Below are 14,017 nucleotides of genomic sequence, written 5' to 3' on the forward strand. Positions count from 1 at the left end.
CAACCCTGGCTCTGCCCGCCCACTTCGCGTGTTCGATTGGCTTGTCCTTCCCCTTTCTAAGACCGGAGACCAAGGCCTGTTAGACGTTTCTGTGTTTCTGCACCTGAGTTTTTTTGGTCTAGGCTCCGTCTGGTCAAATCTCGCTGATTCCCACAGCCTCTTGTCCTTTGCTCCACCTCATTGCACCCGTAATGTTGTATTGTCATTGTCTGTTTACTGTCCCTTTTCTCTAAGGCGTGTGAGTTCCTCAAAGGCAGGCACAGTGTCTTATTCGCCTCTGTATCCTTAGCTCTCTGCTTGGCATCTAGACTCTAGGATGAGCGTTTTGAATTCACGACTTGGCGGCTGTCCTTGACTGTGTCTTTTTTCTTCTAGGCGGCTTATGACCCCTACGCTTATCCCAGCGACTATGATATGCACACAGGTGAGACCACGGGTTAGGCTGGCTGAGTACACGTAGGGATCAGTTCCTTTTGGAATGTCTTAGAACCAGCTCTGACAGGCACCTGTTAAAAATTGCTCTTTGATGGTCCAGGTTTGGAGTCAGTCATTAGCTGCCAGTGCGAGGGGTTGTATAAAGCCTAATAAATCAGGCTTTTTATCATAGTCCACCTCAGTCTTGGAAGAGAAGGATTACTTACCTGGCTATGGTTTTCTTGTGTAAACTATTAGCCAAATAAGAAAAGCTTTTTTGTTTTGTTTTGTTTTTGTTTTTGTTTTTGAGATGGAGTTTCCCTCTGTCCCCCAGGCTGGAGTGCAGTGGTGCGATCTCGGCTCACTGCAATCTCCGCGTCCCACGTTCAAGCAGTAGTTCTCTTGTCTCAGCCTCCTGAGTAGCTGGGATTACAGGCGCCCACAACCATTCCCGGCTAATTTTTAAATTTTTTAAATAGAGACGAGGTTTTGCCGTGTTGTCCAGGCTGGTCTTGAACTCCTGACCTCAGGTGATCCACCCGCCCCAACCTCCCAAAGTGCTGGGATTACAGGCGTGAGCCACCGCGCCTGCCCCAAGGAAGAAAATCTTGATGTGAAAAATTTAAGTAATTCAAACCAAGCCCGAATGAAATGTTTTTGGGAGGTGTCTGAGGTTTCCTGAAACGTTGTAGTGACTTGACTTAGTAGTCAGTGTTATCCATTGTTCTAAGTACTTTGTATGAAATATTTTGTTTAATCCTTATAGCAGTTCTGTATGTTAATGTCTCCTAAAGAATAGAAAATATAACAGAGAGGTTTATTAGTAGTAACTTGGCACAGTCATATATTTAGAAGGTGACAGTTATTCATTCAAGAAATATTAAGTACCTGTTACCACTTACTTTCCAACAGTCTTGCCTCTCTCCCCTCCAACGCACACTTTTCTAGGCCCTGAGGATATGTCTGAGTACAAGACAGACGAGATTCCTGACTTCCTAGACTTGGGAGAAGGGTGCAAAACAGATAATAAGTGAAAAATAACTTTAAGTCATGGTAATATTTTTGAAGAAACAGGGACAACGAGATTGGGAGTGACTTGAGATGTATCTCTGAGTATTCAAAAGGGAATTTTACGCAGACCTGAGTTTAGTTTCTGGGGTGGTCTTGCCATTTCGTTCTATCATATATGTGGGTTTGAGCATACTCTGTATTTGTTATATCCAACCTCCAGGAGATCCAAAGCAGGACCTTGCTTATGAACGTCAGTATGAACAGCAAACCTATCAGGTGATCCCTGAGGTGATCAAAAACTTCATCCAGTATTTCCACAAAACTGTCTCAGATTTGATTGACCAGAAAGTCTATGAGCTACAGGCCAGTCGTGTCTCCAGTGATGTCATTGACCAGAAGGTGTATGAGATCCAGGACATCTATGAGAACAGGTATGGGCTACTGGCTGAAAGGGCCTCTTTCTGGGTGGGACTGGCCTGGTAATATAGTTCCTACAAATGAGGTGAGCACTCTGTAAACAGTACTTTCGAGGGGGTTGCGGGGGGGTCTTTGTGAGTCCTTGAGGCTAGGGACATTTTATTTTGTTAGACTTTATTTTATTTATGCATTTGTTTATTTTTTGAAACGGAGTGTCATTCTGTCGCCCAGGCTGGAGTGCAGTGGCAAGATCTTGGCTCACTGCAACCTCCGCCTCCTGGGTTCAAGTGATTCTCCAGCCTCAGCTTCCTGAGTAGCTGGGACTACAGGCATGTGCCACCATGCCTAGTTAATTTTTTTGTATTTTTAGTAGAGACAGAATTTCACCATGTTGGCCAGGCGTGTGTTGAACCCCTGACCTCAAGTGATCCACCTGCCTCAGCCTCCCAAAGCACTGGGATTACAGGTGGGAGCCACCGTGCCTGGCCTAATTTTTGTATTTTTAGTAGAGACGGGGTTTCATCATGTTGGCCAGGCTGGTCTTGAACTTCTGACCTCAAGTGATGTACCCCCGTTGGCCTCCCAGAGTGCTAGGATTACAAGCGTGAGCCACCATGCCCGGCCTGTTGGACTTTATATCCTCAGAAATTTATACAAAGCCTAAAATAATATCACTATTAACAATTATAATAATAATGATTAGCATTTGTTTTTATTACCAGGATAGATCCGTCAATGTTCAGTGTGTTGTTTGTGTTTTTACTCATTTACCCTTCACAGTAACCCCATGAAGTAGCAGTTTTTCTCATTTTACAGATGAGGAAACAGCACAGAAATAAGTCATGTAGCTAGTTTAATGGATGTGCTGAGATTTGAACCTGCAGTGTCTGGCACCAAAGCCTAATTTCTAAACTGTGCTATGCAGCCCTTCAGTGCATATCAGAGCAAGCTGAACTCCGCAGGTTTTGAGGGGCTGCCGTTGTGTAATGAGCGTTAGAGATAAGATAGGTCAGTCAAAGCTGGGATAGTCAGGAGTGACTTCACCAAGGAAATAGAATTTAAGCAAGTCAGAAGGATGGGGGAGAGAAAACAAATAGCCAAAGGCCTATTGATCAATGAATAGGATCTCTGACATGTGTTTTCTTTTTTTGTTGTTTTGAAAGAGCTGATTGTAGTTGAAAAGCAGAGGAAACCTCAGACATTGCATGGTTTTAGGCTTCACCCCTGCCACTCTCGTGAGCCTAAGTTCTACTTGGTGTGGACTCCAAGGTCCTTCCCACCCCTGCAAGCCACCCATTAGGTTGAGCTGAGAGATCAGCCAACGGGAACAGAGTCACTTATGACCAAGAAGAATTGTTCTGGGGGTTAGTTAGTAAGCAGGAGAGAGAAAGAGAGAAAACCTTGTTCAGAGGTTGAACACCTCCAGCCGAAGAAGGTGCAGCATCGAGGTCTCTCACCACTAGCAAATGGATCCAAGTCATGCGGCACCAAAAGAGGTTAGCAGCCGAAGGTGTTCAAGTGACACAACACCAAAACATGCTACCAATGATGAATCCGTATCTGTACAGGTCTCCAGCAGCCTCAGTTCTTGCCTCCTCAAAAGAAAGAATTCGACTGAGGGTAAAATGCTACCGATGATGAATCCGTATCTGTACAGGTCTACAGCAGCCTCAGTTCTTGCCTCCTCACAAGAAAGAATTACACTGAGGGCTAAAATGCTACTGATGATGAGTCCGTATCTGTACGGGTCTACAGCATTCTCAGTTCTTGACTCCTAACAAGAAAGAATTCGACTGAGGGGCACAAGGTGGAAGAAGAGAGGGAGGCAAGTTTGAGAGCAGGAGTGAAAGTTTATTAAAAAGCTTTAGAACAGGAATGAAAGAAAGGAAAGGACAGTTGGAAGAGGGCCAGGTGGGTGACCTGAAAGGCAAGTGTGCTGACCTGTGTTTTCTTTATTCCCCAGGTCTTTTGTGATTAGAAGTATATAAACCAGTGCCTACAAAAATTAGCTGGGGCATGGTGGCAGCATGCCTATAGTCCCAGCTAGTTGGGAGGCTGAGGTGGGAGGATCGCTTGAGCCTGGGAGGTTGAGGCTGCAGTGAGCTGCACAACAGAGCGAGACCCTCTCTCAAAATTAAAAAATGGACCTGATGTTCAATAGAAATATAGCTAGACATTAATTTTAATTTTTCAGCCAAGCGAAGTGGAGATTTATTTAAAATATTATTTCTATTTGTAATCAGTATTTAAAAATTAAGGGGATATTTACCCTTTTTTTCTTTATACTTAAAGTTTCCTAAATCCAGTGTGTATCAGAAATACTTGCTTTGTGTTTAGATTTTATAGAGTTTATGACTGGAAAAGTAGATTCAAATATTAGAGTAATTCCAAATAGACCTAAAAGTTTTCCAATACTGAGTTAAGTGTTGGTTTTTAAACTTAAATGGCAACTAACTGAAAGTTAAAATTTAACTCTTTGCTTATATAGTAGCCACATGTAGCTAGTGGCTACTGCATTGGGCAGTGCCCGCAGATACAGATGACAGTTGAAGCCAAGCATCTTGTAAGTCTTTCTCTAGGAGAATGTGAGAAGAAATGCTGGTGCCTTAAGAAGTATGTTTCTTTAGGGATGGGTGGGCAGGCAAAGAAAGGATCTAGTAAAGGAGGCAGAAAGAAAAGTGAAAAGTAGATAGTAAATTGGCAAAGAAATGTCACAGGAACCAAAAAGTCTGCAGAAGAAACTGAGGAAGAGAGTATCACCAAATGTTTTAGTGAGGTCCAGATGAGAAAAAAAGCCAGTTGAATTTGGTAACTTGGAGGGCCTTGATAACCTTAGCAAGGTCAATGTCAATAGAGTGATGGAAGCAACAGCCAGAGAGCAGTGGGGTGAGAAAGGGGAATTGGTAAGTATCGGGGACATAAAGGGTCACTGAGTGGCTTTGTGTTTTGTTTCTGTGTTTTTTCTGTTTTTGTTTTTTGATTTTTGAGACGGGATTTCGCTCTTGTTGCCCAGGCTAGAGTGCAATGGCGCAATCTCAGCTCATCGCAACCTCCGCCTCCTGGCTCCAAGCGATTCTCCTGCCTCAGCTTCCCAAGTAGTTGGGATTATAGGTGTGCACCACCATGCCTGGCTAATTTTGTATTTTTAGTGGAGACGGGGTTTCACCATGTTGGTCAGGCTGGTCTCAAACTCCTAACCTCAAGTGATCCACCCGCCTCAGCCTCCCAAAGTGTTGAGATTACGGGTGTGAGCCAGCGCGCCTGGCCTGTTTCAGTGTTTCTTTTCTGTTCTATGTTTCTCCCCAACCCCCATCCCGTAGAGACAGGGCCTTCCTATATTGTCCAGGCTTGTCTTGAATTCCTGGGTTCAAGCGATACCCCATCTTGTCCTCCCAAAGTGTTGAGATTACAGGCGTGAGCCATCATGCCTGGCCTGTTCAGTGTTTTTTAGGGGAACTTGAGCATGTTTATATGTTGGACTAAAAGAGCCAGAGAAGCAGGAGGGGTGGGGCTTGAGGAGATTGGAGGAAAGTATTAATAGCTGCTGAGGGGATCAGGAGAAGAAAATTAAACAACCTGTTGCAGGTTTGTCAAGTAGCAGTGTTTGGATTGGATAGGCAGCAGTGTTTAAATTGGATGCTGTAGGTCTGTTGTGGCCTTGGACTGCAGCAGACTGATTTGCTTCTGTGTTTAGAGACGTTTGGATGTGCTCCAGGAGATGGAAACGCTGTGTTAAAGAATGGTGGCCAAAAAAGTAGTTCTTATAGCAGAAAACAGCAAGCAGTTAAATATGGCTATAGTTAATGATACAGAGGCAGGAGATTATCCTGAAAAGCTTGATGGGTCCCTAACTGATACAAAAACAATATTTTCTTGTGTTGAGAAAGATTGAAGTGTGGAGTTGGGTGGAGGACAGTTGTGGACTTGAAGGGCTTTGGCCTCAGCTCTGTTTATGACATCTTCCCCTTTCTAAGCCTGGGTCCTCATCTGTAAAATGTTAGGATTGGCATTCTCCAGTCCTTTTGGAATTTTAGAGATTTTTTTGCTTGATTTTTAGCTGGACCAAGCTGACTGAAAGATTCTTCAAGAATACACCTTGGCCCGAGGCTGAAGCCATTGCTCCACAGGTTGGCAATGGTAGGTGTGAGCTCTTTATATCTTGTGCACTGAGCGGAATCCAGTGGCTGAGTCATTAGACAGGAAGCTCAAGAGGGTCTGTGTCTGTTTTGCTCACCGTTTTGTTTCCCTGGTGCTTGGTATGTAGTAGGTCCTTGGCAAAATAACTTGTCGAAGGCTGGATGATTTAAGAGAGGACAGAGATCTCTCATATATGGTGAAATTTAGATCTTTGTATTGACTTGTTTCTATTTCCTTCTATAATTTGGGGGTCATTACAGTCACTCTGGAATAAGCTCTCTAGCTTCCCACCTTTGACTTTCTTAGATGATGTCCTTTATATATGGGTGAGGTAGGCAAATCCAACTTCATTATTTTGCTTGTGGATATTCAGCTACCCTGGCACCAATTTATTTATTTATTTATTTATTTATTTATTTATTTATTGAGATGGAGTCTCGTTCTGTCTCCCAGGCTGAAGTACAGTGGCACAATCTTGGCTCACTGCAACCTCCGCCTCCCAGGTTCAAGCGATTCTCCTAGGTTCAAGCAATTCTCCTACCTCAGCCTCCCGAGTAGCTGGGATTACAGGTGCCTGCCACCACACCCAGCTAATTTTTGTATTTTTAGTAGAGACGGGGTTTCACCGTGTTGGCCAGGCTGATCTCGAACTGCTGACGTCAGGCGATCCGCCCACCTCAGCCTCCCAAAGTGCTAGGATTATAGGCATGAGCCACCGCACCCGGCCTGCCCAGCTAATTTTTAAAAATTTTTTGTAGATATGGGGTCACACTTTGTTGACCTGGCTGATCTTGAACTCCTGACCTCAAGTGATCTTCCCAAAGTGCTGAGATTACAGGCATGCACCACTGTGCCCAGCCACATTGTCTTGATTACTATATTTTTGTAGTAAGTTTTGAAATTGGGAATTGTAGGCCGGGCGCAGTGGCTCACGCCTGTAATCCAAGCACTTTGGGAGGCCGAGGCGGGTGGATCACCTGAGATCGGGAGTTTGAGACCAGCCTGATTAACATGGAGAAACCCCATCTCTACTAAAAATACAAAATCAGCCGGGCATGGTGACACATGCCTGTAATCCCAGCTACTTGGGAGGTGGAGGCAGGAGAATCACTTGAACCCGGAAGGCAGAGGTTGTGGTGAGCCGAGATCGCGCCATTGCACTCCAGCCTGGGCAACAAGAGCGAAACTCCGCCTCAAAAAAAAAAAAAAGAAAGAAATTGGGAATTGGTAAGTCCTCCAACTTTGTTCTTTTTTTTTTTTTTTCCCCAAGATTGTTTTGACTATTCTGGGTCTCTTGGATTTGCTTATTGATTTTAGGATGGACTTGTCAATTTCTGCAAAGTAGCCAGCTGGGATTTTGAGAGGAATTGCCTAGAATCTGAAGATCACTTTGGGGAGTATTGCCGTCTTAACAGTATTAAGTCCTCCAGGCCAGGCGCGGTGGCTCATGCCTGTAATCCCAGCACTTTGGGAGGTGAAGGTGGACGGATCACGAGGTCAGGAGATCGAGACCATCCTGGCTAACACGGTGAAACCCCGTCTCTACTAAAAATGCAAAAAAATTAGCTGGGCAGGCCGGCATGGTGGCGGGCACCTGTAGTCCCAGCTACTCGGGAGGCTGAGACAGGAGAATGGCGTGAACCCAGGAGGCAGAACTTGCAGTGAGCTGAGATTGCGCCACTGGACTCCAGCCTGGGCGACAGAGCGAGACTCCGTCCCAAAAAAAAAAAAAACCAATATTAAGTCCTCCAATCTATGGACATGGGATATCTTTGATTTATTTAGGTCTTTGGTTGCGTTCACCAATGTTTTGTGTTTTCAGTGTACAAGTCTCTCATTTCTTTTGTTATAGCTAACGTTTTTTTGAACACTTAACTCCTTTTTTTTTTCCCCCTAAGACGGAGTCACGGAGTCTTGCTGTCTTGCCCAGGCTGGAGTGCAGTGGCGCAATCTCTGCTCGCTGCAACCTCTGCCTCCTGTGCTCAAGCAATTCTCCTGCCTCAGCCTCCCGAGTAGCTGGGATTACAGGCACCCGGCTGATTTTTGTATTTTTAGTAGAGATGGTATTTCACCATCTTGGCCAGGCTGGTTTTGAACTGACCTCAAATGATCTACCCACCTCAGCCTCCCAAAGTGCTGGGATTACAGGCATGAGCCACTGCACCTGGCCTGAACATTTACTCTCAATTGACTAAACACAGAATGAGTTCAAAACTCATTCTGTGGCTGGGTGTCGTAGCTCACGGCTGTAATTCTGGTACTTCGGGAAGCTGAGGTGGGAGGATTTCTTGAGGCTGGGAGATTTAGACTAACCTGAGCAACATAGGGAGACCCACTTCTCTACAAAAAATTAAAAAAAAAAATTATCCAGGCATGGTGGCACATGCCTGTAGTCCCACCTACTCGGGAGGCTGAGGTGGAAGGATCACTTGAGCCCTGGAAGTCGAGGCTGCAGTGAGCCATGATCATATCACTGCACTCCAACCTTGGCAACAGAGCGAGACCCTGTCTTCAAACAAACAAACAACATTCTGAAATTAATATTTTCTTTCTTCCTTTTTTTTTTTTTTTGACATGGGGGTCTCACTGTGTTGCCCATGCTGGAGTGTAGTGTGATAATGGCTGACTGCAACCTGTGCCTGCTGGCCTCAAGCGATCCTCCCACCTTAGCCTGCCGAGTAGCTGGGACCATGGGTGCGCACCACCACGCTTGTCTAATTACTCTTGTGTGCTGGTTTATTTATGCACTTGGATGGCAGAAGTCTCTAAATGGTGAAGGGAAATAGATCTGAATGAGATCTTAATCTCATCGACAGAGATTGAGGTTGATGGAGTCAAATGAGAAGTGGATTTTCTCATTGCATGTATTCTTGGGGCATATGCATAGCAATTTAGATGTTGTTTAGTCTTCAGAATTACCTTTATTCCTCCCCACCAAAGAGCTAAAGCTGCCAGGATACCCCAGTTTTATGGTTAGTGAAGCACCCTTCTGCCATCTCTTTCAGATGCTGTCTTCCTGATTTTATACAAAGAATTATACTACAGGCACATATATGCCAAAGTCAGTGTAAGTATTTAAGTGTTGCAGTTTTTTTTGTTGTTGTTGTTTTTTTAACTCTGTACTGTTTTTGTCCCTAGAACACAGTCATTTGTTTATATTGGTTCAGTGTCTGGGCGTGATTGGCATGTTTTTGAGTTTTAAGAAGTGGTGGAAGGAACAATTTAACCCAGAAAGCTGTTCAGACACACTAACGCTATATAACCTATGCATTCTTTTAAATTTCTCTGTCCCCACAATTCTCCTGGACTGGGCAATCACCCATGCACTGGTTATAGGCTGCCAGCCTCATAGGATATTTCCAGGTACCTGCTGCTGCTTCTGCTTGTGGTTCTTTTTCCCTTCAGAGCATTGAGCCTCCGTTTCTCTGAAATGTACATAACACTGTCACTGTATGCCAAGCACAATGCTAGGCACTTAGCACACATCTTCACATAACTAATTCTACTATCAATCGTGCAAAGTTGGCACCTGAGGTGCCAAGAGGTTACCTTTTCTCAAATTTATCCAGCTAGTAAGTGACAAAACTCCTTGAATCTAGACCAGCTTGTTATAACACCAGTATTCTACACATTATCCCAACTTTGGGCACTTGCTAGATTCTGTTCTTCCCGACTTCTAAATTATAGAGTACCTGAAGTTTCTTTTTTTTTTTTTTTTTTTTTTGTTGTTGAGAGAGAGTGAGTCTCGCTCTGTCGCCCAGGCTGGAGTACAGTGGCGCGATCTCAGCTCACTGCAGGCTCCACCTCCCAGGTTCACGCCATTCTCCTGCCTCAGCCTCCTGAGTAGCTGGGATTGCAGGTGCCTGCCACCACACCTCGCTAATTTTTTTGTATTTTTAGTAGAGACGGGGTTTCACTGTGTTAGCCAGGATGGTCTCCATCTCCTGACCTCGTGTTCCGCCCGCCTTGGCCTCCCAAAGTGCTGGGATTACAGGCGTGAGCCACCGCGCCCGGCCTAGAGTGCCTAAAGTTTCTTAAAATGCCATCTGTACTATTTAAGGCCGGGCGCGGTGGCTCACGCCTGTAATCCCAGCACTTTGGGAGGCTAAGGGCAGGTCACCTGAGGTCAGGAATTTGAGACCAGCCTGGCCAACATGGAGAAACCTTGTCTCTATTAAAAATATGAAACTACAAAAATAAGCTGGGCGTGGTGGCGGGTGCCTGTAATCCCAGCTACTTGGAAGGCTGAGGCAGGAGAATCCGTTGAACCCGGGAAGCGGAGGTTGCAGTGAGCCGAGATCGTACCACTGCACTCCAGCCTGGGTGACAGAGTGAGACTCTTGTCTCAAAAAAAAAAAAAAAAAAAAAAAATGCCATCTGTATTTATATACACCAATGACTTAATCTCTATCTTTAGCCTCAGTTGCCCCACTGAAGTCCAGACTTGTATATTCAGCTGTCAGCATCTGCACTTGGCTGTCTGAGTCATCTCAAGCTTAACACATCTAAAACTGAATTCTTATTTTCCCTCTAAACTAGTTTTTCTCATGGTAATCATCTCAATAAATGCTACCGTTTATTACCAAGTTAATTGGACTAAAAGCCTTGGCATTATTCTTGACTTTTCTCTGACATGATATCCAGCAAATGCTGTTAAGCTCTGTCTTCAACATACTTCTTTTTGTTGTTTTGTTTTATTTTGTTTTGTTTTTGAGATGGAGTCTTGCTCTGTCATCCAGGCTGGAATGCAGTGGCGCCGTCTCGGCTCACTCCAACCTCTGCCTCCTGGGCTCAAGCAATTCTCCAGGCTCAAACGATTCTCCTTCCTCAGCCTCCTGAGTAGCTGGGATTACAGGCATGTACCACCACGCCTGGCTAATTTTTGTATTTTTAGTAGAGACAGGGTTTCGCTATGTTGCCCAGGCTGGTCTCGAACTCCTGACCTCAGGTAATCCACCCGCCTCGGCTTTCCAAAGTGCTAAGATTACAGGCGTGAGCCACTGTGCCTGGCCTTCAGCATACTTCTTGAATCAGCCACTTTTCACTGCCACACTGCTGCTCACCTAGTTGAAGTCATTATCATCTCTTCCCTGAATTACTGCAGGAGCTGCTTACCTGGTGTCAGTTTCCACTCTTGGCTGTTTATTCTCAACATAATAACCAGCATGATCCTTTTGCTACATAGTTTCATCAGGTCACTCCCAATCCTACCATGACTTCCCATCACACTTACTAATTCCAGATTTTAGCCCTGTTTCCCTTCTCACTCATTTCCTGAAACTTTCCCCCTCCCTCCCTGGGCTCCTGGCAATATTCGTGGCACTTCAGAGCACTTATGTCTTGTACGTTGTATTTGTTTATTTAGGGGAGGGAGTTTCTTAATCTACTGGAAGGTTAACTCCACCAGGGTATGTGCTTGTCTTGTTCACTAATATAATCCAGGGCCTAGAATAATGTCTGGTCATAATGGTGTTAATTGAGCATGTGTGTGCTTGCATGCATGTGTAAGTGAAGGAAATTGGCACCAAGATCTCCACCTAAGGAGGTCCTAGTTTCTCACAGTTACTCACCCCTCTTCTCCTTGAGGACCACTTGATATGGCTAGAACTCCTGCCTTGGCCACAGGAGCCACTGTCGGTAGTGGTATGTGGAAAAGTTCTTGCTGCCAGAGTAAGGGGCCATGTTTTTCTGGCATCCCAGCGGGATCTCTGACTACTTTATCTGATAGAAAGTAAAGATTCCTGGCCAGGCGCTGTGGCTCACGCCTGTAATCCCAGAACTTTGAGAGGCTAAGGCGGGTGGATCACGAGGTCAGGAGTTCGAGAGCAGCCTGAACAATATGGTGAAACCCCGTCTCTACTAAAAATACAGAAATTAGCCAGGCGTGGTGGCACGTGCCTGTAATCCCAGCTACTCGGGTGGCTGAGACGGAAGAATCACTTGACCCCAGGAGGCAGAGGTTGCAGTGAGCTGAGATCGTACCGCTGCACTCCAGCCTGGGCACCAGAGCGAGACTCCGTCTCAAAAAAAAAAAAAAAAAAAAAAAGTAAAGATTCCCTACTACCATTGATGCTAAAGTTCAGGTACTTTGTGGATATGCTAAGAATCTAGCCATTATGTGTACACTGCTTTTTTGGGAACACCATGACACCATAGCCCATAGTACAGCTGGTTTTACCACCTCTAATCTCTCTGTTCGGTCTGTAGATGAAGATTCAGCAGAAGCTTATTGATGCTGTTATCTTTTTATTAGCTACCAGGACTCCTACATAAATGACCAGTTTTAAGCCCTTGGGGAGCAGTTTTTCATTGAATGTGCTTAGATTGTGCTTAATGTATTAAGCACCTTACATAACTTTTATTAAACAGAGACGGGGTCTTGCCATGTTGCCCAGCCTGTTCTGAAACTCCTGGACTCAGGTGATCAGCCCACTTCAGCCTCCCAGAGTGTTGAGATTACAGGCGTTGAGCCACTGCGCCTAGTTATATAATCTTACTTAATTGTGACTAGTCAACAATCTTTTGCCCACATTTTACTGAGATTAAATACCTTGTGAGAACCCCACAGTTAATAAGAGGTGGGACTGACTCCAAAGTTGTGTTTCTTCTCCAACACAAATACATTGTTCATGGTATGGTTCCCCAGCTCAGAAACTATCAGTGGTTCTCAGATGCAAGCAACATAAAGACCAGACCAGGGGTCAGCCACCTTCTCTGTGGAGGGTCAGATAATAAGTATTTTAGTCTCGAGGGCCATGATGGTTTCTGTCAAATCTGTTCAGCTATGTCTTTGTGGCAGTTATCAACAATATGTAATGAGTGGGCATGGCTGTGTTCCAGTAAAACTTCTTTATTTACAAAACAGGTGGCGGAATAGATTTGCAGGCCCCCTGACCTAGATTCTTGTTTGGCGTTGGAAGACTGCAACATTCCTGGCCCGTAGTCTAATGATGCCCGGTGCAGCATTATCTTCTCTTAACTCCCTAGCCTTCAAGTGCCACGATTTAACTTCTTCGCCTTTGCTAGTGTGGTTTTTTTCTGAAACACTTTTCCTTCTCTCTGCTTTGCCAGATCATCATGCCTGCTCTGAGGGTCATTTAAGGTCTGTTGCTGTAGAACCTAACCACGTGTTGCAGTATTCAGTGCCTCAGCTGCTATAGGACTTTCTATCTTCCCTCTCACTTGCATATTTACATAGTAAGAAAGAGAGGACAGATAACAATTCTCTTGTATTTGTTCACAGCTGTCACAGTATACCATGGGTAAAACACATTAAAATTAAATATCTGTATCTTGATATCTCTTCTTTTCTTTACAGGGGGGACCTTCCTTGGAGCAGAGGTTTGAATCTTATTACAACTACTGCAATCTCTTCAACTACATTCTTAGTGAGTCTGAGATTTGGCCAAGAGGGTGTGTGTGGTTATGATGAGGTTCAGCTTTGGCCTCCAGCTTTTTTTTTTTTTTTTTTTTAATTAGCAGGATCTTAATGTGTAGGTGGGAAGAGGGGAGGTCTTGTGATTCATGGTCCTTTTAAGAGAGAAATTACAAAGCATTCTGCAGCCTACAGAATGGGCAGAGTCATTGCTTTGAATCTGACTTTTCTGTGATCTCCTGCACAGATGCCGATGGTCCTGCTCCCCTTGAACTACCCAACCAGTGGCTCTGGGATATCATCGATGAGTTCATCTACCAGGTATCTGGTCAGCTTCAGCCTAATTTGAAATAACTGGTCCATGCCAGGAATAGCTGTTACTATTGTTTGTGTAAAAAAGCTGCAGGGTGTAAAAATATCCCCATTGTAGTGTAAAATACCCCATGGCAGTAGACTCCAGTTTCAGTTGGTTTTCGAAAGAGGCAGGGAAGCCTAAGCACTCCAGATAGGAAGCTGGAAGTCGGATAAGTTCAGCTCCTGACCTTCATCAAGCTCTTACTAGACCTTGTTAGGTGGTCTGGTGGGAAGAACACAGGCTTCACAGGCTTTGGAGCCAGGTGGAAGTGGATTCTAACTTGGGTGCTGCCACCTGCTGGTAGCTCT

At 44.8% G+C, this 14,017-nt stretch overlaps 1 protein-coding gene across 1 annotated transcript in view; it reads left to right on the forward strand.

Moving 5' to 3' along the window:
- EIF3L (eukaryotic translation initiation factor 3 subunit L) overlaps positions 1–14,017 on the forward strand; it is a 37,711-nt gene that overhangs the window by 220 nt on the left and 23,474 nt on the right. Inside the window, 6 exon segments of the mRNA NM_001135207.2 lie at positions 376–424; positions 1,646–1,856; positions 5,900–5,979; positions 8,985–9,046; positions 13,298–13,367; positions 13,602–13,675. Coding sequence (NP_001128679.1) covers positions 376–424; positions 1,646–1,856; positions 5,900–5,979; positions 8,985–9,046; positions 13,298–13,367; positions 13,602–13,675 — 546 coding nt within the window.

The sequence above is a fragment of the Pan troglodytes genome, chromosome 23 (assembly GCF_028858775.2).
Source record: "Pan troglodytes isolate AG18354 chromosome 23, NHGRI_mPanTro3-v2.0_pri, whole genome shotgun sequence".
Taxonomy (NCBI): Eukaryota; Metazoa; Chordata; class Mammalia; order Primates; family Hominidae; genus Pan; species Pan troglodytes.